This window comes from Mixophyes fleayi, chromosome 3 (assembly GCF_038048845.1).
Source record: "Mixophyes fleayi isolate aMixFle1 chromosome 3, aMixFle1.hap1, whole genome shotgun sequence".
NCBI classification, from domain to species: Eukaryota; Metazoa; Chordata; class Amphibia; order Anura; family Limnodynastidae; genus Mixophyes; species Mixophyes fleayi.
Genome location: NC_134404.1, coordinates 294,544,568 through 294,570,037, shown reverse-complemented (window position 1 = coordinate 294,570,037; position 25,470 = coordinate 294,544,568). Strand labels below are relative to the sequence as shown.

General features: G+C 40.3%; 1 protein-coding gene across 2 annotated transcripts in view; it reads right to left on the bottom strand.

Annotated features, from left to right (window-relative positions):
- The window catches only part of XRN2 (5'-3' exoribonuclease 2), a 47,426-nt gene that overhangs the window by 5,174 nt on the left and 16,782 nt on the right, over positions 1-25,470 (bottom strand). For both annotated transcript variants that reach the window (XM_075203836.1, XM_075203837.1), the window contains exons 9-27: positions 23,611-23,768; positions 23,392-23,469; positions 23,175-23,308; positions 23,024-23,081; positions 22,166-22,273; positions 21,859-21,903; positions 21,630-21,761; positions 20,562-20,647; positions 16,531-16,666; positions 15,129-15,236; positions 14,933-15,022; positions 14,717-14,789; positions 13,742-13,825; positions 13,102-13,199; positions 12,662-12,741; positions 11,682-11,738; positions 11,473-11,541; positions 11,235-11,369; positions 10,577-10,713 (exon numbers count right to left, since the gene is read on the bottom strand). In XM_075203836.1, coding sequence (XP_075059937.1) covers positions 10,577-10,713; positions 11,235-11,369; positions 11,473-11,541; positions 11,682-11,738; positions 12,662-12,741; positions 13,102-13,199; positions 13,742-13,825; positions 14,717-14,789; positions 14,933-15,022; positions 15,129-15,236; positions 16,531-16,666; positions 20,562-20,647; positions 21,630-21,761; positions 21,859-21,903; positions 22,166-22,273; positions 23,024-23,081; positions 23,175-23,308; positions 23,392-23,469; positions 23,611-23,768 — 1,866 coding nt within the window. The remainder of the gene's footprint in view (positions 1-10,576; positions 10,714-11,234; positions 11,370-11,472; positions 11,542-11,681; positions 11,739-12,661; positions 12,742-13,101; positions 13,200-13,741; positions 13,826-14,716; positions 14,790-14,932; positions 15,023-15,128; positions 15,237-16,530; positions 16,667-20,561; positions 20,648-21,629; positions 21,762-21,858; positions 21,904-22,165; positions 22,274-23,023; positions 23,082-23,174; positions 23,309-23,391; positions 23,470-23,610; positions 23,769-25,470) is intronic.

The following is a 25,470-nucleotide window of genomic DNA, read 5'->3' as shown; positions in this document are numbered from 1 at the left end:
AAGGTAATGCAAGTTTAGAAACACCTAAACATTTAGGAGCACCAATACTTATACTGCTAGATTAATATGAATATTTTATAGAGATGTCTTTTATTGCCATGATGATCTCAAGTCATGAATGTATCCGATGAAACTAAATAGCACTTCAAAACATAAAAAGTGCAGCCATCAGGGGGAAATTGCTGCACTGATTCTAAAGCAATAGATGACAAACTATAAACTAAAGGCTGCAAACAGCTACTTGAGTATTTACCCAATCAGCTCAGCAATCAAAGACGAGACCTCATGTTTACTGATTGCACTAATCAAAATCACTCTCAAACTCAGCTAACTGACAAGTTTACTGACTGCAATGAAAGTCATAAATCAGGTACTCTGGTTTGCATAAACTAAATCTTCCGTTCACCGAGTGCTGGCAGACTGTACTTGACTCCAGCAAGCCATCAGCATATAGACATTATTCATCAGCTGAAAATTGTAACATCAATGTCAAATCAAGGAAAATCAAAAAAGGAACACCCACAGCAGACACTTGAAGAGGTGGCTGTTTAATTGGCCACGCTGCCCTTCTCCATAGTAATGTCACTTAATGCGTGTACTACAGACTCCTATAAATACCCAGAATCCATTTTATACACCCTTTCCAGTCTGTCATTTACAAGCATCGTCCGTGCAATATCATTTCCATTAAATACCTCCTTTCATACACAGAACTATGCAGACACGTTAGCGCAAAACTGTAGCTTCTTAAGCTATTCGCCGTTGATCTAAATTAGTGGTTGCAAATATCACCAAATTGTAGCAAAAGCGACTGGTGTTGTAGAATAGGAAGTTCACAATGAAGGACTGTTCTAGCTCTGCGAAACACAAACCAGCATCCAATGATAACCATGTTTTTTAAAGGGGCCGTCTACATTAAGGTGACTAATGTATGGACTTGTACATGTTCTCCAGCAACTTTTATGACTCAAAACAGATTTACATCCTTATTAGCTGGGCTTTGATGCAACAAGACATCGATCCAAGTCCAAAACACATTGCAGTTACTTTCCCCATATCATCTTTAGATGGCAAGGCCCGGATGGAGTCTACACCCATTTGATAGGGTAACAATTTAAAAGGACTCTGGCAGAATAAGAAATAAAGTTATTTCCAGTGAAACTGGCACATCTCCAAAACATAACATTTACTCTGGTCAGGGGTTAAAAAAACAAAACAACACTTCTTTCAGACTAAAACTTATATATTGCTGAAAGTATAAAATTATTAGGCAGTTGTTTATAGTCATGGACTTGCTATAGGACTGCACATCTATGCTCTTTGTATGTCATACAATTGCACCTAGAGAACAGCTTTGTGCCATATCCAAGGGTAATGAAATTGTAACAAAAAACTTTTTACAACTACAAGCCCATCTCAGAGACCTATAACAGGTAGCTAGACATAAAAATGTATTGGTTTATTTTAAGTTTCAAGAGGTTATTTACAAAATCATAAGTTATGTGAAGATAAAAAAAAAAAATATCATTTGAAATTGGAGAGGAAAAGAGTCATTCAATTATCTAGCTTCAGTATCTATAAACATAAAATGGGGCCTTATTCAGTAATTTGATACAATGGTGGGAGCTTTCAAAACCACTACTTCGAAATACACAAAGTCATACTAATGAAAGAAGTTTCGCTCAGTGAATCAGACTTTAGGAGGGGGGAAATTCAATTGAGGAAAAAAACGGCCCAAGACACCTTGCACTGATTTTTATTTTTAACAGAACGCTTAATTTTGCGCACGCTGCATAGAAGTGTGAGCAAAAATTAGAATTCCTTCTTACCATACCAACGATAAATTTGCAGCCAATTTAATCTGCTCCTAGATATGCGTTTTCAGGAAAGCCAGTTAATGAGGGTGAAGTCTTGCTGACTAGACTTAGCAAGTGTCATCAGCAGTGCTTTTAGCCACTCAATGAGACTTTAAGACTGACTCCTACCCAAAAGCACACTGTACTGCCAAGCCTAACCTAAAACCACCTACGCACAGGAACAATGCACAAAGTGGACGTTATGGTCAGCAATTTAAACTCAACCAAGTCAACCATCTTATAATATTCCCAGAGTTTACTTTTATTCTTCGCTCCAATTAAGTTATCCAATACGCTCCCCATCTAGCCCACATCATTGCCATTACACACCAAGCAAAAAAGGGTGCGTTATAACAATTATGTAGCAGCGGGTCAAAACCACCACAAAATGAAAGCAGGTAAACGGATAAAACACCCTTCAAGTCTGCTCACCTGCACAGATATATACAAAAACAATAGTTACCACTATACAAGGAATTAAAAAAAAAAAAAAAAAATGTAATGATCCTGAAATAAATGTATTAGGTGGTCTATGCATCTAGGTTTTTCTAGACACTAAAAATGTGTCTTGCTGTAATATGGAATACAATCATGATACATACATAGAGAAATACCATTAAAGCAGAAGTCACACATTGTTTCCCCCACCCCCTCTTAAAATAGTACCAAGTACCTATTCTTATCTATCACACCTACAGATCAATAGCTTGTTTTCAAACACCCCTCTGGAGGGAACACACGTGTGGCTGGCAGACACTTGCTCAGAGCGCTCAGCATGTCATGTGATCGCAGAAGGAGCACTGTACCTGTGCAGCAGACCGACTCATCTCTGCAGGAAAGGGAGATGTTGGATTTGGAGGGGGTGATTGTTGGTGGGTAAAAAACAAAAGCTCAGAAAGGCATGCCAAAGTGCCTCTGCTCACTACATCATGTGCTAGGAGACTGTCGCCACGATGCAATGATCACATTACATTGTGGAGAATTGACAATCATTAATAATGGTTTGAAATTACAAAGCAAGGGAAAAAGGGTAATTACCAAGCTGCTTCTTACAGCCTGCCACACTGATTTATGTGAAAAACAGAAACCAAGAACAAACCACAACTAAATACTTCATGGGATTGCTGCTTTAATTACTAGGACACCTATGAACATTATGGAGCTTTGACTGATACACCATATTACAATAGCAGTGCTTGACCTGCCTTCTCTACACAAAGATGGCAGTCATTTAATGGGCTTACCCAATATCCAGCTTATCCATTCACTAGAAACAAACATTATAAACAAATGTATAAGACATTTTGAATTCTCATGAACATTTGATCAATCCATAAGATAGCTGACCCTACAAGCCGTAGGCAACACATCTAGTGCAGCACTTTAAACTAGGGATGAGCGCGCTCGGATTTCTGAAATCCGAGCCCACCCGAACGTTGCGGATCCGAGTCGGATCCGAGACAGATCCGGGTATTGGCGCCAAATTCAAAAGTGAAACTGAGGCTCTGACTCATAATCCCGTTGTCGGATCTCGCGATACTCGGATCCTATAAATTCCCCGCTAGTCGCCGCCATCTTCACTCGGGCATTGATCAGGGTAGAGGGAGGGTGTGTTAGGTGGTCCTCTGTGCTGTTTAGTTCTGTGCTGTTTAGTTCTGTGCTGTTTAGTGCTGTGCTGTTTAGTGCTGTGCTGTTTAGTGCTGTGCTGTGCTGTGCTGTGTTCTGCAGTATCAGTCCAGTGGTGCTGTGTGCTGTGCTCTGTCCTTCTGAGGTCAGTGGTGCTGCTGGGTCCTGTGCTGTGTCCTGTTCAGTCCAGTGGTGCTGTGTCCTGTGCTCTGTGCTTCTAAGGGCATAGTTATTTCCCCAATATTCCCCTGTGTTTAAAAAAATAAAAAAAAGTTTTTTTTATAAAATACCAAAAACTACTTTAATATTTTTTAATTACCACAAAATTTTCACAACCAATCCTGCAGTATAAGCCCATTGGTACTGCAATATTACCAAGTTCACACATTCAGCAGTAAAAGTCCAGTGGTACTGCAATATTACAAAGTTTACACATTCTGCAGTATCAGTCCAGTGGTGCTGTGTCCTGTGCTCTGTCCTGCTGAGTTCCGTAGTGCTGCTGGGTCCTGTGCCGTGTCCTGTTCAGTCCAGTGGTGCTGTGTCCTGTGCTCTGTGCTTCTAAGGGCATAGTTATTTCCCCATTATTCCCAAGTTTGTAAAAAATAAAAAAAAAGTAAAAAAAAATAAAAAAATTAAAAAAAAAAAAAAATATATAATAATTATAACCAAATTTGCAAAACCAATCCAGCATTATAAGTCCATTGGTACTGCAATATTACCAAGTTCACACATTCAGCAGTAAAAGTCCAGTGGTACTGCAATATTACAAAGTTTACACATTCTGCAGTATCAGTCCAGTGGTGCTGTGTCCTGTGCTCTGTCCTGCTGAGTTCCGTAGTGCTGCTGGGTCCTGTGCCGTGTCCTGTTCAGTCCAGTGGTGCTGTGTCCTGTGCTCTGTGCTTCTAAGGGCATAGTTATTTCCCCATTATTCCCAAGTTTGTAAAAAATAAAAAAAAAGTAAAAAAAAATAAAAAATTTAAAAAAAAAAAAATATATATAATAATTATAACCAAATTTGCAAAACCAATCCAGCATTATAAGTCCATTGGTACTGCAATATTACCAAGTTCACACATTCTGCAGTATCTTGTGCTACATATAATGGAGACCAAAAATTTGGAGGATAAAGTAGGGAAAGATCAAGACCCACTTCCTCCTAATGCTGAAGCTGCTGCCACTAGTCATGACATAGACGATGAAATGCCATCAACGTCGTCTTCCAAGCCCGATGCCCAATCTCGTAGTACCGGGCATGTAAAATCCAAAAAGCCCAAGTTAAGAAAAAGTAGCAAAAAGAGAAACTTAAAATCATCTGAGGAGAAACGTAAAGTTGCCAATATGCCATTTACGACACGGAGTGGCAAGGAACGGCTTAGGCCCTGGCCCGTGTTCATGACTAGTGGTTCAGCTTCACCCACGGATCTTAGCCCTCCTCCTCCTCCCCCCCCCTACAAAAAATTGAAGAGAGTTATGCTGTCAGCAACAAAACAGCAAACAACTCTGCCTTCTAAAGAGAAATTATCACAAATCCCCAAGGCGAGTCCAAGCGTGTTGGTGGTTGTCAAGCCTGACCTTCCCATCACTGTACGGGAAGAGGTGGCTCGGGAGGAGGCTATTGATGATGTAGCTGGCGCTGTGGAGGAACTTGATGATGAGGATGGTGATGTGGTTATTGTAAATGAGGCACCAGGGGGGGAAACAGCTGATGTCCATGGGATGAAAAAGCCCATCGTCATGCCTGGTCAGAAGACCAAAAAATGCACCTCTTCGGTCTGGAGTTATTTTTATCCAAATCCAGACAACCAATGTATGGCAATATGTAGCTTATGTAAAGCTCAAATAAGCAGGGGTAAGGATCTTGCCCACCTAGGAACATCCTCCCTTATACGTCACCTGAATAACCTTCATAGTTCAGTGGTTAGTTCAGGAACTGGGGCTAGGACCCTCATCGGTACAGGGACACCTAAATCCCGTGGTCCAGTTGGATACACACCAGCAACACCCTCCTCGTCAACTTCCTCCACAATCTCCATCAGATTCAGTCCTGCAGCCCAAGTCACCAGCCAGACTGAGTCCTCCTCAATACGGGATTCATCCGAGGAATCCTGCAGCGGTACGCCTACTACTGCCACTGCTGCTGTTGCTGCTGTTAGTCGGTCATCTTCCCAGAGGGGAAGTCGTAAGACCGCTAAGTCTTTCACCAAACAATTGACCGTCCAACAGTCGTTTGCCATGACCACCAAATACGATAGTAGTCACCCTATTGCAAAGCGTATAACTGCGGCTGTAACTGCAATGTTGGTGTTAGACGTGCGCCCGGTGTCCGCCATCAGTGGAGTGGGATTTAGAGGGTTGATGGAGGTATTGTGTCCCCGGTACCAAATCCCCTCGAGATTCCACTTCACTAGGCAGGCGATACCAAAAATGTACAGAGAAGTACGATCAAGTGTCCTCAGTGCTCTTAAAAATGCGGTTGTACCCACTGTCCACTTAACCACGGACATGTGGACAAGTGGTTCTGGGCAAACGAAGGACTATATGACTGTGACAGCCCACTGGGTAGATGCATCCCCTTCCGCAGCAACAGCAACAGCTGCATCAGTAGCAGCATCTACAAAATGGCTGCTCATGCAAAGGCAGGCAACATTGTGCATTACAGGCTTTAATAAGAGGCACAACGCTGCCAACATATTAGAGAAAATGAGGGAAATTATCTCCCAGTGGCTTACCCCACTTAGACTCTCATGGGGATTTGTGGTGTCAGACAATGCCAGTAACATTGTGCGGGCATTAAATATGGGCAATTTCCAGCACGTCCCATGTTTTGCCCACACCATTAATTTGGTGGTGTAGCATTACCTCAAGAGTGACAGGGGTGTGCAGGAGATGCTTGCGGTGGCCCGCAAAATTGCTGGACACTTTCGGCATTCAGCCAGTGCCTACCGCAGACTAGAGGCACATCAGAAAAGCTTGAACCTGCCCTGCCATCACCTCAAACAAGAGGTTGTGACGCGCTGGAACTCCACCCTCTATATGCTGCAGAGGATGGAGGAGCAGCAAAAGGCCATTCAGGCCTACACAGCCACCTACGACATAGGCAAAGGAGTGGGGATGCGCCTGAGTCAAGCGCAGTGGAGACTGATTTCCGTGTTGTGCAAGGTTCTGCAGCCATTTGAACTTGCCACACGAGAAGTCAGTTCCGACACTGCCAGCTTGAGTCAGGTCATTCCCCTGATCAGGCTGTTGCAGAAGCAGCTGGAGAAAGTGAGGGAGGAGCTGGTAAGCCATTGCGATTACAGCAAGCATGTAGCTCTTGTGGATGTAGCCCTTCGTACGCTTTGCCAGGATCCGAGGGTGGTCACTCTTTTAAAGTCAGAGGAATACATTCTGGCCACCGTGCTCGATCCTCGGTTTAAAGCGTATGTTGTGTCTCTGTTTCCGGCGGACACAAATCTACAGCGGTGCAAAGACCTGCTGGTCAGGAGATTGTCCTCTGAAGAGGACCGTGACATGCCAACAGCTCCACCCTCATTTTCTTCCACATCTATGGCTGCGAGGAAAAAGCTCAGTTTTCCCAAAAGAGGCACTGGCGGGGATGCTGATAACATCTGGTCCGGACTGAAGGACCTGCCAACCATTGCAGACATGTCTACTCTCGCTGCATTGGATGCTGTCACAATAGAAAAAATTGTGGATGATTACTTTGCTGACACCATCCAAGTAGACATGTCAGACAGTCCATATTGTTACTGGCAGGAAAAAAAGGCAGTTTGGAAGCCCCTGTACAAACTGGCTCTATTTTACCTGAGTTGTCCCCCCTCCAGTGTGTACTCGGAAAGAGTTTTTAGTGCAGCGGGGAACCTGGTCAGTGAGCGGCGAAGGAGGTTGCTTCCTCACAACGTTGAAAAAATGATGTTTATAAAAATGAATAATCAATTCCTCAATGAAGTACAGCACTGCCCTCCAGATACTACAGAGGGACCTGTGGTTGTGGAGTCCAGCGGGGACGAATTGATAATGTGTGATGAGGAGGAAGTAGACACTGTAGGGGGAGAGGAATCAGAGGTTGAGGATGAGGACGACATCTTGCCTCAGTAGAGCCTGTTTAGTCTGTACAGGGAGAGATGAATAGCTTTTTTGGTGTGGGGGCCCAAACAAACCAATCATTTCAGTCAAAGTTGTTTGGTAGGCCCTGTCGCTGAAATGATTGGTTTGTTAAAGTGTGCATGTCCTATTTCAACAACATAAGGGTGGGTGGGAGGGCCCAAGGACAATTCCATCTTGCAACTTTTTTTTTGGCATTATGTGACCATTCAACAGTCGTTTGCCATGTTCAAAAAGTAAAAGAAAATGCCAACAAATTCAATAAATTAAATCAAAAGTTAAATGCCCTGTCATTATTTAAAACAAGAGGTTTTGACGTGCTAGAATTAGTGTAGTGTTAAGATGTTATAAACACTACACTTGGAAATTGGAGGAGGTAATGTGGCCCCGGTATCAAATTGGGTACCGGGGCCACCCCACTATGCAGTCCAGATACTTGTTTGGTGGAATTCTGACACGTGGAGGGTGTATTTATTTTATTGTGGCCCCGGTATCAAGTTGGGTACCGGGGCCACCCCACTACGCAGTCCAGATACTTGTTTGGTGGAATTCTGACACGTGGAGGGTGTATTTATTTTATTGTGGCCCCGGTATCAAGTTGGGTACCGGGGCCACCCCACTACGCAGTCCAGATACTTGTTTGGTGGAATTCTGACACGTGGAGGGTGTATTTATTTTATTGTGGCCCCGGTATCAAGTTGGGTACCGGGGCCACCCCACTACGCAGTCCAGATACTTGTTTGGTGGAATTCTGACACGTGGAGGGTGTATTTATTTTATTGTGGCCCCGGTATCAAGTTGGGTACCGGGGCCACCCCACTACGCAGTCCAGATACTTGTTTGGTGGAATTCTGACACGTGGAGGGTGTATTTATTTTATTGTGGCCCCGGTATCAAGTTGGGTACCGGGGCCACCCCACTACGCAGTCCAGATACTTGTTTGGTGGAATTCTGACACGTGGAGGGTGTATTTATTTTATTGTGGCCCCGGTATCAAGTTGGGTACCGGGGCCACCCCACTACGCAGTCCAGATACTTGTTTGGTGGAATTCTGACACGTGGAGGGTGTATTTATTTTATTGTGGCCCCGGTACCAAATTGTGTACCGGGGCCACCACACTACGCAGTCAAGATAGATAGATGCGTATCATAGATAAAGTACATTCAGTGGTGTGGGGCAAATTGAAAAATATTCAAAATGCACTGACATTATCAAAAACAAGAGGTTGTCACACGCTAAAACTCCAACATGTATATGATGGAGAGGATGGAGGAGCAGCCGTATGTGTAGTGTAATGCAGACCTGTTGAAGGTTTTTTATATATTTTATTGTGGTGCCCAGTGCCCACTCCTCTACGCAGTCCAGGTACATTTATTGGTGCGAATCAAACAAGTTGATGGTTTTCTTATTATATATATTGTGGTGACCCACTCCTCTACGCAGTCCAGGTACATTTATTGGTGCGAATTAAACAAGTTGATGGTTTTCTTATTATATATATTGTGGTGACCCACTCCTCTACGCAGTCCAGGTACATTTATTGGTGCGATTCATAAAAGTTCAGGGTTTTTAATATATTGTGGTGACCCACTCCTCTACGCAGTCCAGAAAGATACCTTGTTGCAACGTTTTGGACTAATAACTATATTGTGAGGTGTTCAGAATACACTGTAAATTAGTGGAAATGCTTGTTATTGAATGTTATTGAGGTTAATAATAGCCTAGGAGTGAAAATAAGCCCAAAAACTTGATTTTTAAACTTTTTATGTTTTTTTCAAAAAAAATCCGAATCCAATACCTTAAATCCGAACCGAGACCTTTCGTCAAGTGTTTTGCGAGACAAATCCGAACCTCAAAAATAACGAAAATCCGGATCCAAAACACAAAACACGAGACCTCAAAAGTCGCCGGTGCACATCCCTACTTTAAACCCAAGTGTGAAGATAAAAAGAAAGCCATCATGGTATTTGTGTATGCTCTAAGAGTATGGAAGGACACCGCGTTTAGCAACATTAGAATAGAAAGATGTATAAGCGCCCTGTAATGTTAAAAAGCAAGTATGTAGTGTGGTATGTGTAAAGGATAGAGAGCAGGCATTGTATTATGAGATGCTTAAATGAATAAAAGCAAACAGATTTGTGTAAAAAACAAAATCAAGTATCGCTTATGATGGCATCAATAAGCAAATACAAAGCGGTTATACAATTGGGCAATAATCACAAATACAACCACTGTTATAAATTTTACAAGGTAACATCAAGAATGGCTCATGCTAAGCATCCTATGCTACTAATGGAGTTCAAGGATGGTTTCTGTTCAGTTTGTTAGGAGTTTAACAGCTGATTTATGTTTAACTGGCAGTTGGTTCAAGTGTTGCCAAATGATTGCTTTATAACACACTTTTATGTCTCAATAAGCTGTTACTACAGATTCTTAGAACAGCAATTGGCCCTAGTTAGTGTAAACTAGTGTGTGTGTGTGGATCCTTTTGACATCCCCACGTTAATGAGTATGCCAAAAAAAACTCTTTAATAGGTGTAACTAGCTGTGGCAGCATCCATTGTGTGGTTTTTGCTTTTAATCATATAAACATCCATTTGGTTATGCAAAACCTGCTCCCTATCCTTTACACATACCACACTGTACACTTGGCTTTTTAACATGAGACTTAGCGCTTAGACTTCTTCTATCTATTCAAATGTCTTTGTGAGGAAAGGATAACTCACACCAGTGAGCCGCACAAAAATACACTATCAAAAGGCAGTTCTAAGAGGATACCAAGTCTACTTCTATTCATGATCAGCCACTGCACTTAGATAGCTCTGCAAGTGAGTTTGTCACACCCTCACTCTACCAACCACTCAAACCTCTGATTATCAGTCTACTGCAGAGAATAGAATTACAATTACCAGTATGGGACAAGCTATGTGCATAAGGCCAGTTTAGTTGCTGTTGAACACAAAGAAGAAATTGAACATAATTAACTCACTTTGCAGTGAGCTGGAAAAGGGTGGCTGGTTGCGGTTAGACATCCTGTATGCATTAATAGGGTTATAAGCGCCACGTGGTGGGACGCTGCTGTAACATCCACCTCCTGAAGCTCCTCCCCTGTGTGGCATGACATGGCTGGAAATGTAGGAAAATGGTTAATATATCAGGAATACTAGAACAGAGACAAAGATACACAAATAATCCCTAACTCAATAGCGGATTGTGACCAAGACCGACCAAATACTGGGGAATACAGATTTGAAGGATCTAACTGTTCTTGGACAAAAGGTATTGACTTGGTGCCATTATCTACTCCATTAACATAAGTTTTAGAACATGCATCTACATTTAGGGACATTATGTAGATTCTCTTCAATTATCTTTATAGTCTTATGTTGTAAAGACTATAAAATATCAGAAGCCAATAACATTTTCAACCAGACCGCCCCAAATTTGGTCTATAGCACCAAAATCAGCTATATGTTCCAACATCTGACCATTGTGGCTAATAAATCGGACCTTCTGATAACTGGAATCAGTGCGAGTGTATAGACCGTTTTGTGAAAATCAAGAACCAGACTTCTTAATCACAACCAGATCAACTTATGCTATAAATCTTCACTGCTGGGGAAAACAAAACAACCATATCTACTTACCCTAAAGTTCTAAAAGCCGATTGATCCAAATGAACCACTTTTCTGTTTTGATTAAAGCCTGTTTGTGGCCTCCAAGGCCTGCCATTGTTATTCGTTCTCTCCCAATCTCCTGGTTTTAAAGTTATAGCTGGCTTTCTACATTAATGTGAAGGAGAAAAAAAAACCAAGAACACACACTAAGTTGTGGCACAAAATTGCAATTCCTCCACTTCTGTTTTATGAGACAAGAGTTACTTACTTGGCACCTTGTAAAACCACAGCTTTGAAAACATAACCATCTTTAAATTGTGGATCTTTAAACTTGATGCTAAATAAAATGGAAAGGTTACAACATTAATTTTGGGTTTCAAAATGGTTTAATACACAGACATAAAAAGCACAAGATTTGACTCAAGTACACTTAAACTATAACCATTACTTTTAGATTGATTGTTTTAGACTACATACCTAATAGCAAAATTCTGAGACAAATCTCGCAACATAGGGACTGGAGACTCTACAACCCTAAAATAGCATTAACAAAAAACAAAAGAAAAAAGTTAAAATGTTCAAAACAAGCGTTAATTTCCAAAAACTAAAATGCAATGTCTAAGCAATTCAATGGTAAAGATCAAGCCATGTTCATGCAACATAAGTGATTGATTACACAGTTCGTAGTTTGTAGTGAGGTTACAAACTATGTCAAATATCACACTATTCCCTTAGTTACCATCTTGGTCTCCAAATAATTCACTGCAATAATATTATACATGTTTTCCAAAGGATATGTGGTGTTTTTAGGGAAAATGCTCCCCATAATAAAACATTTATACTCTGGATGTTAGTAGCCATTTCAGAAGCAATAGAGGCAGGAAACCTATGGTTCGCCAGCAGTTATGAAACTACTCAGAGACCAGCAGGGCTTACTGGGCTTTGTAGTTCCACAGGTAGCCCAAGAACAAATTATATAATGCAGAAGTGTCTTTTGAGACGAGTTTTTCTCACACCTGTTCTAAGCAAAATGCTTATGGGAGTTTATATTAAATTAGCTTTATATAGTTCTTTACTTAATGAGGTCATTACCTACCAGAATCTTTGTGATAAATTAACATGCTACAGTGTAATCCAACTGATAATATATTAACCAGACAAAAGGACAAGATGAACATGTACATATATTTCACTCTGCCCATCCACTTGAATGCATGTGATTAGCACATAAACGTTCAAAGTTTTCAATAAGATACTAATGATAATATCATTACATTCTACTTTTGCTTCAAATCACTTAGTGGAACACAATTGGCGACGCAAAAGCATTTGTCTACCACTGGGTGATCTGCAAAAGATATTAGAGAACATCTATATTTTGAACTTGTGCAAGAAAACAGAAAAGCTGTCAGACACCAGTGCACAGATGCATTGAAAAAGACATGTAGAATTCTTACTGGAGTGGAAGAACTGCTCCGTCATCAGTTTCAAGCATTCCCTGAATCCCATGGCACAACTCTGGTGGTATATCAGTTGCCTATGGAAAGTGGTAAATAGCAATAATGTAACAAAAACACAGGGCCTAGATTTACCATTGTCAGAGAAGTTTCTTCCAATGTTGAGCTTTCCCCAAACTCAGACCGTTACTCAGCATTCCCATACAAGCCCACTGCAGCAGCCAGTCACTACCCCCACCAGGCTCAAACTGGGGTATAGATTTACCAACAAATAGATTAAGAAAAACATCCCAGTGCCAAAAAAACTCCAGCAATTTAAAAAAGGAACAAGGGCACGAAAGAAAAAAAAAAAAAAAAATGATCAGTGATGTACAAACACTTGGGTGTATTGTAGCTTTCCCATTAAGGAATCTCATCAGAACTACTGAACAATGACGTACCTCTTTAGTACTGGTCTTGTAAAGCTCATGTATGAAGTCATTTAGGGAATGAGTTCTTCCAACAAACAGATGATCACCTCCAAGACTATTTCTTCTCACTGACCCAAAGAAAAAGCAACCACCACTTAGCGCCAAGGATTTCTCAAGAGTGTTTTTTTTTTTTGCTTCAAAAGCCACCATTAACGTATAATACAAACACAAGCCAATTCATTTCTGCATATGATTTTCGCTTTCATAAAGCAATTTAAAATCTTAATTGCGCTGCTAAAATTCCCACTTTTTCTAATTGTTCGGTGGGTGCCGTTTTAACAGATACTCAAGAAAAGCTTTCCTGTGAAAACAGATCATTGAAGTCACAAGAAACCTGCAAATGAGAGTTTAATTAACAAGTTTTAATGCAAGGTGGTTCTATTCTACTCTCTGCACCCGCTAAGGCTCCATTTTATGTATCAAGGATCATTCAATTTACTGCAATTAAATCATCTATGAAGCAAAAGGTTACAGATTTGTTTAAAGGCAATCAATAGCAGTCAACCATTATATCTTTCATTTGCAGCCAAGCAGAGCATAACGACAAGTACGCTAATGCTAAAAACCTAAGTGATTACACAGACAACACAGGCAAATAGAATCATTTTACTTTCATCAGGAGTGAGGTCAGGGTAAACCTCTTCCAAAGCAGCTCTTAGACGGCGCTCATCAACAAATGGCAGCAGAGCAACACCTGTAGGGGAGAGGAAGCAATCAATTAACTAGCAAAGGCGAGGAGAAACGCAAGGAGGCCGATGAGCCTGAAACAATACGGGGGCCAACGTCACAAAGTCTGAGGCGGAAGCATTATCATGTTCTCAAGTATTTACCGAGACAGAAAACCAACGCTACCTTTATAGATACATCACAGGACAAATTTACATAAAAAGGAAAATTCGGGAAGTATAAAGATTAGAAGTCCAAGAAGATCTGAGACCGTATAAAAGGCACAAGTGAAAAGCTTCTTAATATCGTTTATATTACACTAGGGCACATGATCTTTCTAAACACACAGTTCCATTTGGAACCATAGAAGTCGATTTTACCAAAAGATTCTCATACAGGCATAATTTGCCTTCATTGACACTCCTATCATTGTAAATTGCTATTCAAAATATAAGGATACGTTTTACGTACATTCAAGTAACTTGACATACATAGATCATCATCATCATTCATTTATATAGCGCCACTAATTCCGCATCGCTGTACAGAGAATTCATTCACATCAGTCCCTGCCCCATTGGAGCTTACAGTCTAAATTCCCTAATATAATCACACACAGACAGAGAGGGAGAGACTAGGGTCAATTTTGATAACAGCCAATTAACCTATCAGTATGTTTTTGGAGTGTGGGATTAAACCCACGCAAACACAGGGAGAACATACAAACTCCACACAGATAAGGCCATGGTCGGGAATCGAACTCATGACCTGTTGTGGTGTTGTGTTGTGTGACATGCTGTGAGGCAGAAGTGTTAACCACTAGGCCACTGTGCTGCCCATAGATATGTTTTTATAATACAGAAGTTGCTAACTTATTTCTAGCAAGACACATAGGGTGTTCAATGAATGCTCATTTTACCTTGCCAAGCAAATTTTTTCCCGTTTAAATCAATGGCGAAGTCATCAGGGTAGAAGTCAATAATGCTAGAATCCTGAAAAATAAAAATAAAAATTGAGCTATGATCAGGTTCTTGCACATTAAATCACCTGCCCATTGGCAGCACCACATTACAAGAAAGGCAGTTACAGTGAAGACATTGAAACCATTTAGAAACAAGAGAAACAAAACACTCACAGAGTCAGTCATGAGTCTCCTCCATGTGAGAGGTAGAAAGTTACCACTAGCAGCTGGAAATACCCCCATCAGTTGCTCTAGTGGTTTAAACTGAAAAGAAGAAAATAGTGTTTTGGTTTCAATAGTTTGCATAAAAATAAAACACCCACAGAACATTTTATAAAGCTCAATTATTAAAAAAACAACAAACACTTACTGGTTTTGTGTCGATTTCAAATTCTGAAAAAAGCTCCGTAATATTTTCAAAGTCAGAAGCAAAGGGAGCATAGTGAAATGGGAAGAACCAATTCCAAGAAGCACAGCCCTGTTCAAAAAAAGGTAAATAGTTTTACAATAGTGAAAAAGTTTTACAACTACTCTTCTTCCACTCACAAAAGAAAAGTCTAGTCTGAAAATGACATTAATTCACTTTGGATATACTAAAAAAGGTCACACAGCACAGGTGAGAAGTCTTTATGAGAGACATTAATGGAAATGATTGAATACGGACACTGGAAAAAGCAGATCTACATTAAGGACACACGGCGCCCATAGCTCTGTTTAATCCCACCCCTCCCCCATCACAGAGTACATTGTTAAATTAAGAATTGTTCAGGCAGATTCATGAGAGATAACAGAATCAACCTGGACTGGGAAAAAGAACGTTGTCACCAAACAAACCAGTGTGTTTAGTGTTCAGAGATATTCATATACAGTTTTAGACATGACTTAATATCTCGCTTTGTTCCTGTGAAGCTGTATTCCTGTGTCTAACAAAAGAGCTATCAATCCAATCCATCCCAGTCTGTCCTGTGCGGAGCTCTGCTAATTAGCAGTACCCAATTCAAAGAAAGCATTTAGGGGGAGGTTTTAACAAGAGTTGCCAGCAAAGAGGTGCTGCAACTGCCCCCACCCAGAAGTAAGCTGTTCCAGGCAGGGCTGCCACCAGTACAAATGTAACTTGCAGGGTTGCCTTGTCGCAGCTCTCTGTCCGGGAGAAGCGCATCTCTCTAAGGAAGATGTGCACCTGGGGGGCTGTAAAAGGCAGCAGTCGTGGGGCCTCCACATCTTATGAGTGGATGTGGAATGTGGATAGGCTGCCTACAAGGGGACCCACTGCCTCATCCCTTAATTCAGAGTGGAGTCCTCTCGCCACCCCACATCTCAGAAGCAGCTGCTGCCTAGAAAGAGCCAACTAGGTCTCCCAATCCCCCCCCCCAAAAAAAAAAAAAAATCTGTTTGGCCCAGTGCTGGTAGGGCTCCATACTGCTGTACTCAGTGTACCCTGGTTCTATGTCCCAGTGGTTATGAGCCTACTATTGAGTCCAGGCATATAACAGATTATTGTCCGACGAGGGCTTGTACTGATCACTTCAATTACACTACACTTCATGTAACGTCACAATATTGTAGGGTAAGCACTAATATTTTCTATGAGAGCTTGCCAGTACTTACTGAATCACTGATATTTGCATTTTTGCCTATACATTCCACTGGCACAAGATAAACAGCAGATGTAAGCAGTCTGAAGTTAAGCGTTTATAAACTGGCTTCTTTACAGAAACTGAGCAGCCTGGGAACGTCACATAACGAATGCCATAGTAAGGTGTATTGTGTACCTGGTAGTAGTATCTTAAAACCCAGCAGAGACCTTCAACGTATGACTTCACAACTTTGCGCCTGAATTTCTCATCGGAGGAATCAACATCAAATTTGTTTTTATAGTAGCGCTGCTTCCATCCATCTTCCCACAGTCTGTAAAGAGAATGACCAGTAAAGAAACTGCAGTGGAAAGCTACTTCGTATATTCGTTTGTACAACGTCTATTGAATGCCATGCGTTGCTGTAAACAGATCACCAATGTTGTGAACGACTAACAATACAACAGCAATATGTCCAGCTTAAAAACCATTGGTGCCACTGGCCTCTACTCTAGCCAATGGAAGCATACAAAATGTTACATGTGTTCATGTTTGTACTGTAATAACAAAGTAATTCATACATGCCTACTCTACCAGAAAGTTCATAAAACTCCTTAAAGAGAAAACAGGTCACCCTCCTGGGTCCATGATTTCCTTTCAAGGAGGATGAGACAGGCCTTGAGGATGTGATTTGTATCATGGCCTAGCAACCCGCTGCGTGATTACGCAATCAACTGCGCAGCAGGGGCAGAGCCATGATGACACTTCATGTCCCTGCACTTGCACTTTAGAGTAAGTTTAAAGCAAATATATGCACAAGAACCAACTTTTAAAAATTATTGGGGTGTGCCCTTTTACCCCCTCGATGGCTGGAAAATGCCATAGACATGGTTGGTGGCAGCACAAATGTTGCAGGTGTTCAGTCAACCACAGTACTGGCTCCTATGACTGTGTACAAACCCCTCTAAATGATATCTGAAGAAAACATTGACCAGTATTCATTACAAACACATGAGCAGTTACATTAGTATTTCATGTCCTTAAAATGTTTGACTCTCCTATAAATTGGCTTTTAATATAGAGATCAATCAAGCTGAAACGGTCTCATGTCTACTATTCCGCCAATACAACAGCTGACACTGTGAATCCACCCATGGAGGTTATTTAGAACTAGGCAGGCTTCAGAAGGTATGGCTACAAATTCAACTCTTTTGTGCATAACCAGTTTAAATATTGTTGTTTAACCATTGTCAAGACTTATTTAACAAAGGACACAAACCATTTTTGTGGTTACACTTGACCCCTTGCCGACACGTGTGTCCACAGTTCTGAAGTGCACAGGACAACACAGGACAACTATCAGATCATTGGCATGTTGACAAGAGGACAGAAAATTAAAGGAAAATCAGTCCACAGATTTTGTGGACCTGTGCACTTAGGCGACTGAGGACACGGCTCTATGCTACAGGGATAGTGTTATAAAGTGAGGAGAGGAGGCAAGCAGGAAGGTAGAAGAGTAGTAATGTGGGGGGATCCTGCCCAACTGATGAAGGAAGACAATTATAAAAAAAAAACAAACACCCAACTTGCTTGCACAGCTGCTAAGGCTAATCTCTATTACTGTTTATTCAAATATAGGATTTCTCTTCCCAATCCATTCAATCTTACCATTTTTTTTAATATGGATAGATAGATATATAATATAACAAATCTGTCAGCACTTAACTGCCTATAGTAATAGGCTTGGTGTCACTCCTAAGAAGGGTATACCATATAATAATGACCAAATATCTTGTGACAAAAGCACACACACAAATCTAAAGTATTTTTCCTTAAAACCTTTTTAGGGTTAATTGTATCATGGTGATATGTGGAAAGCATACCAAAGTCAACCACGTGACCACCCTATGCATGGATGATTCAAACACCATTCTGTTTTGGCCATACCCATCTCAATGTGCTGATGAAGTGGATTTCAGTAAAAAGTGTGAAGTCTCCAGACTCATTGTATCTTGACTTTCCAGCATGCTATTTGTAATACTAATGTATATGTAGAATATGAACATATGCTGGTGATGTCATGTGTTATGTGTACATGTTTTGAACTTTATCAATGTGTTGGTATATTTTTGATATTGGAAGCAATGGCATTCCATTACAGAGCATCATTTATACAGTGCTAATATGGTTAGCACTGTATAAATATAGCAAGGCACTGCTGAGTGCAAGCAATGGGAGTTACAACCAATCAGGAGACATGCCTATGCAGGGAACGACAATGATGTTATTTTAGCAGAGACAATGATGTTTATTTTAGCAGAGGGACAGTTGTCCGTTAATCCAGCCAGAACACACCTCTCTGCAAACTGACCAACATTTCACTACGCAAAGATTGCACTGAAAGATGCAACAGAACATTCATAAGTAAAACACGACACCTACATATAGCTTCCTCCCCTGCATTCCCGTCTTCCTCCATACGTTGCATTGTACCCAACATTCAAATAAAACCCAGGAGAGTTCCTCACTCTATACATAAATCACACACACACACACACCACCTTGCTATATACAGTTATGTTAGACAAACACTACACCACCTTAAGTAACCATGGTTTTTCATCCATTCTCAATATGAAACATCTGTAAATCTGTGAAAACAATTTCACTAAAGGTTTGTTGCTCTAAACCCCTCAGAGTAGGGCATTTTGATATGAAACACTCACAGTACTTTGTTTTTCTGCCTCACTTCCAACACTCATGCCCATATCCAACACCAGACTGAATACCTAACTGCCCAGGTTCCTTTGCTAGTTGGAGGGGGTACCACCTGATGCCAAAACATACTACACAGCAACAAATATCACAGGATATTTGGGGAATGGCTTCCCAGCATCTCAAACAAGATTATGCCCTATTCCTTTATATGCAGTTTTTATCCTGTAAAAGGGAATTTCAGCAAGTTATTCCAGGAGATAAATACATTTTTGGCTAATAAAGAAACCTGAACATAGCAAAGGTTAAAGCTAGGACATGACTTCTTAGCTGGCATCGCAGCATGTGTTACAGAATAGCAGCTGACAGAATATAAGCACACTGTGGGCAGAATTCTATTGCATTTAGAAAATAAACTTTCAGTATCACCGACAGGCCAAATACTTTATATAATGTATGCAGGATAATCTGGCATGTAAAAAGCTTAGTGAAATCTGGGCCCAGAGCAGATTCTAAAAACATGCAACAGATAAGTTATAAAGTATTTCACTCACCCCAATAGCGACAATATTCAGAAAGTCATAATATAACAAGATTGGTAGAACAATGATCTAAATGGCTAAAATAGTCTATTATTCTTACAAATAGGTTTGCAATTCAGTAAACAAAGCACGTAAACAACTAGGCGTTTCTAGAGAGTGGATTTATAGGCTGCATTCTCACAAGTATTGGTTTAATGACTGCCTCCATTATGTATCTGACAGTTACATACCAGCTATTAACAAGTCAGCTAGGGTAAGGGATAGAGATACAGACACATTTCCATACCAAGAATTAACCGCCCTTTATTAAATCCCAAACTAAAAAGCAGCACAACAAGAAACCAAGGAGTCATCGCAATAACTTTCTAATGCCCCGTTTTGTACCCGTCTGAAAAAATGGTACATCTCAAACACACAGCAAAACCACACTTGGCAGTATATTCATGTATTTACTTTACATTCACATCAAAGGGAAGTATATCCAAAATGTCCACAGAAATCATGTATTAGGTGTTAGAGACACCTGCACAATTATATTTTTGAAGTACAATTTTACACACTACAGATCAAAGTAGTGCAATTGGAATGCAAAACAGATGCCCCATTGAAATCCGTTAATGTGACACACTTGAAGCAACCAAGTTTAAGGGTTAAATATTCATCAGGAATACACTGGTATTCAGATCACATAATCAAATCAAAATCATTTAATGTCTAACCAATACAGTGCATGGTCTCAAAGGGAAAGTGGCTTAAAGAAAGAAAGCCAGCGCGCATACTAATGTGGATACTTGGATTTAACAGCTTTAGCTTGTGCATCTCGCCGGAATTTACTGAATATTGTTACCCTTCATAAAAAGATCATAGAAAATTATCCAAAGGCACCGCTACCATAAGCTAAATGGCATTCATTAGACTCTACCCAAATGCTGCAATTTGCTGACAAAGTGCTGCATACAAAAATGGCTTCACCTGATATTATCTTCTGGCTCAGGCTCACTGTCGCTGTCATTCGCTTTCCTTTTTGTTCCTGATGGAGATTGGCTGTCATTAGCATTCTAAAGAGGGAGGAAGACACCTTAATAACAAAATGTATACTAAGCCAACAAATCTCATACACAACCTAGCACAATATTTTTGACATTCTAAGAAAAAAAAAAATGGGGAACCGAAAGGTCTTGCCTTTTCTCAGCCGTTTAAACACTTTACTCAGGAATTCATATTTTAGTTGCTCATTGAATGGTGACATATTTCTGAGAAATTCTGTCCCAATCCCCAAGTCAATGACTTAAATATAAATAAACTTCTCAGCCAAAAGCATTGTATCACAAGGCACATCTTTTTACATTATTCAGGGTATATCCATCATTTCTTTAATCTTATTACATTAAAAAGGCTAGGTCACGGAAATATTTTGTTTTTAGTATCTTGTGCAGGAGTAACTTATTTAAAGTACCATTTGTGCTATTCTATCCAAGACAGGCTCTCTCGAGCCAGCACAGGGCCAATGTTTAGAGGAAGCTGGCTTGTGACAGGGCATTTTGTACATTAAAAAAATAAACAAAAGTAAATCAGATGGCAGCAAACATTCAAACTCAGACTGTATAATGCAAGTCTTGATTAGCTATTCCCTTTTACAAATGCATGAATCCATTACGGATTTAGCATGTCACACCAGGTTGTTATTTAACTATTGACTATTATGTCTACACTGTACATCAAGCAATAGGATTATCTCAGTATCTAACCAAGAACAAGATACCATGCCTAGATACAGTGTTTTGGCAACTTCGTATCCCAGAGATAATCTAATTTACCATTACAATCCTTATATGCTCTGCAATTGCTCCCATGAGTTTTTGTTCAGATAACCTCAATGATTTATCATCAGTTTTCTATCAATACAAAGGTTTTATCTATTGAAAGCCTTTTAAATCGCTTTGATCTTTGGAAGCATTTAAAATCCACATGCATAACAAAGTCTTTGAGGACGCCACTTTTATTTTATTTGCTTGACTACAAATGAGATCTGTTACTTACAGAATTCTGCATTCTCATTTCATAAGCAGTGTGTCTTGGGTTGCTGATGGAGTCTGGGAGGGACATGTTTCCCCGGCCTAGTGCCCGAGGTGCAAACTGCCCGGTGGGAACAAAGGATGGGTTTTGTTCTCTCTAAAAGAGAAGAGCAACAAATTAAATTTAAACTAAAATATAAAAAAAATCATAAATGTACTGCAGTATTTCACAACTGCCCTCATACAAACCTCACCTTCATCCGCTTTTTCTTCTCTTTTTGTCTCCTTTTAAAGCCCTCCTTAAAGAGACAAAGATATTTACACATTTAATTTATAAGTAGAAAGCACAAATACTTACACGCAGGTTATCTCAGAGTCACTTTTGCTTAGGTTAACGTAGCAAAATGTTACTATATTCATTGATTTTCATCAATATTTACTTGTAGCATGACAGCACACTATTCAAGCACATTATGCTTGTATCTATTAAAGAGAGAGTCTGTTTACACCTAGCTGTAATAACCATGGAAGAGAGCGGAAGTATTAGTAACCGAGACATACATCATCTTCTTTCCTTTTTTTGAAAATGCTATCTTCAACTTCCCCGACTGCAAGCATGATCATCTGCACTCTTTCCAGGTTCACAAAGCCGCTCTCTGTAAGATAGCCCTGCAAATCAAATAGGGAAACGTCATTACAAGATTCAGAATGCCTAACCTAGATATATGCAGTCATTAAATATTAGTATTGACAATCTAATGCTCAATGGAGGCTTAGGAACATATTCAATTGACGGCGGGATCGCCGAAAATCCCGCGCTCCAAAAATATTACCGTTAATACGGTAACATCTCGCTGGATTTCAGCTCGCAGCTCCCTGAGCTGCGAGCTGAAATCCAGTGAGTAAATTACCGTATTAACGGTTTTTACACGCAGGATTACCGTATTGATGGTAATTTTTGGAGCGCGGGATTTTCGGCGATCCCGCCGTCAATTGAATATGTCCCTTAGAATGTGCATTTTGTAGCCAGATACAGTGATCAGTTTTGAGGAAGAGCAAAGCAGCCAAGAGGGCTAAAAATGGTCATTAATTTTTGTTTTTTTGCTTCCATTCTTTAGTGTCATTAACGGATGCATTTTAGTCATCAGTCTCACAGAAAACAAATCACAGTTCCCAGACCACCGTTTAAAAAAGCCACAGCATTAAAGATACACTTGAAGCCATAGTCCAACAGAGAATCGCCTTAAACGTGATGCAATAATTTGCTCAGTGATCTTGAGTAACAGACTACAATCCTAGTATTTGTTAGGATTTTACAATATTGAATGTTTTCTTAAGCCCAATGTTTCTACAGTAAACAGACTCAAACAGTAGAAATGCTGAGAAACAAAAGAAAAACAAAACAAAAACGGTACTCACCCCAGTCTTATGCACAACATTCTTGTAAATGGTTACAAGACGGTCAATAGCACCCTCTCTGACAAAAAAAATAAAATAAAGTTAGAACACCAGTTAGCTGCTTTCTACAATCCAAAATACTAGATTAAAATGTATTGAGAGCAGGACGCACCTGATTTCAAGAGATGGTAAGTGCGGTAAGAAATCGTTCCCCACAAAGAAACACATGAAAACCCAGTCATCCACACTTCTATCAAAGTCGAACGGGAAGGGCAAGTTTGACATAGTCAGCTCTCTTTCCAAGTACTGAAATAGATCAGATTGAACTGTATGTTGCACAATAGTTAAACACAGTAAAAGAAAGAGTGTAAACTTTTAATAGTCCATACCTCTCGCAACACATTGAGACGAATAAAAATAAACTCCTGCTCACAGCCTGGGGGAGGAGTGCTGGCAAATTCATCATGCTGGAAAACACATTTAATGTACATATGGTTAAAAAGAATATACTTGCACACCCCCTATGTACTCTTCTAGCTAATGCACATTTGTCTCACACCACTTTTAGCACTTTATGGCTCAAAAAATTCAGAATTATAAAGTCTCACCTCTCCTTTCTTCTCTCTAGCCAATCCCTGACATTCCTTCAGCTCATGCCCAAACTGACCACATAAGGCACATGGTCTTGGTTGGTTAGGCTTAAACTCTTCTCGGATGATGGTAAAGTTAGGTTCATGAGTAGCAAGTCCAAGCATGATGAGATCGGCTGAAAATAAAACGTGTAGAAGATTGTTCATCATGAAGTAGGCTTACAATATGAATGCACTATTAGTAAATGAAGGTTCACTGGACAACTCGCACTATTCAGACAAGAAGTGATACTCGCAAAGCACTTTCCATGCATAGTAACAGGATGACAAAGTTGGTTGCTGGTGTACAGTCAAGTATAAAAGAAAGTATATTCTCATGTTTTAAAACATCAGGACATACATTTCAGTCATCTAGTCCTCACCAAACCCCAAAAGTTGCTAAATTTAATCTCATGTGACAGTTAAATAGGAAATGTATTGAATATTAAAAATAAATGAACAAGCAGCCCTGTGTGAAAGGGCACCACAGGATTCAGTAGCTTACAGAACCTTCTTAAGCAAAAATAAGTTGATGTAATAGTTTTATGTGTGAGTCTCTTACATTGTATTTTGAGCAATTTTGGTCACTGCTGCTCACAACAATGCTTCAGTTCATTGTGGTGCAAGGTTTAGCATGCCATAGATTGTAAGCTTGCGAGGAGGGCCCTCTTACCTTTCTGTATGTATTACCCAGTATTGTATAATTACTGTTTGCTCCCAATTGTAAAGTGCTACCGAATCTGCTGGCGCTATATAAAGGTTAATGATGATGATGATGATTGCTGACACACTGCTGGGGCCATTGTTCAATTTGATGAAGAGCTGTCTGATACATGGTCTCAAATATTCCTTTAGAATACTTTGGTATGGAGAGGAGTTTGTGGTGTAATCAGTTACTCCAAGACATAGATTCTGTGGCAAATTTACCTTTTTCATGGCTACCCTTCTATCAAGGACATTCTCCCTTTAAAAATAGTCTAACAGGCATGTAGCTTTTGGAAAAAAAAAAAATTCCCAACACATACAGTGTGTTCTTTGTGAATTTGCTGGGACGTCCATTCCTGGAAAGATTATCTTAAATGCTCTCAATTTGTAAAGAACCTTGAGTGCTGTAGAATGAGGGACTTCAAACAGTTTGGAAATGGACTAGTGGCACTACCAGAGGCCTGTTCGCTTTGGCAAGCTGGTAACACAAACATGAAAGCTCAAACCTGTACTGCCCCAAGGCCTAGGTCACACTGGTTCTTTAATGTCTAAAGATTACAGACCATGTTGTTCACCACCACACTACTTATAACAAGCTGTAAAGAATATTTAGTTCCCTATCCAAAAACAAAGCTTCGCATCAGAATGATGGGAAAACATGCTACATTTAGAGGGCTATTCCACCCCCTCAATTTATTGGTTGCTATGTGCTCCTCTAGACTGTTTTACCAAATACATTGCTTTTACTTTCTAGTTTCTCTGTGTTTTTCACCGTATCTCTGATCACTCAGAAGTTTATTTCAATGCTCTTGGATAAAAACAAAAGACAAAGCTGCTCTCTAGTTACTACTAACATCCAATTCAGACAGCAGACCAATCCCAAACCGAGCACCACCACTAGGCAACCTTTGGCTGTCAACAAGCGGAGCATCGCTTAGGGGGCACCTGAATGATTGAAATAATGTTAGTTTGGGTCTTTATTTTCCCCACAGTGCCCCAACGTTAAGTGCTACAGGCTGCCAAGCTGCTCTTAAGTCATGTCGGTGACAGGCTGGAAGCGGTCACAGCTCAGTCTGACAGAGGAGCAGAAGATGCTCCCTGCAATGTAAGAAGCAGTGGAAAGGGCAAGTCAAG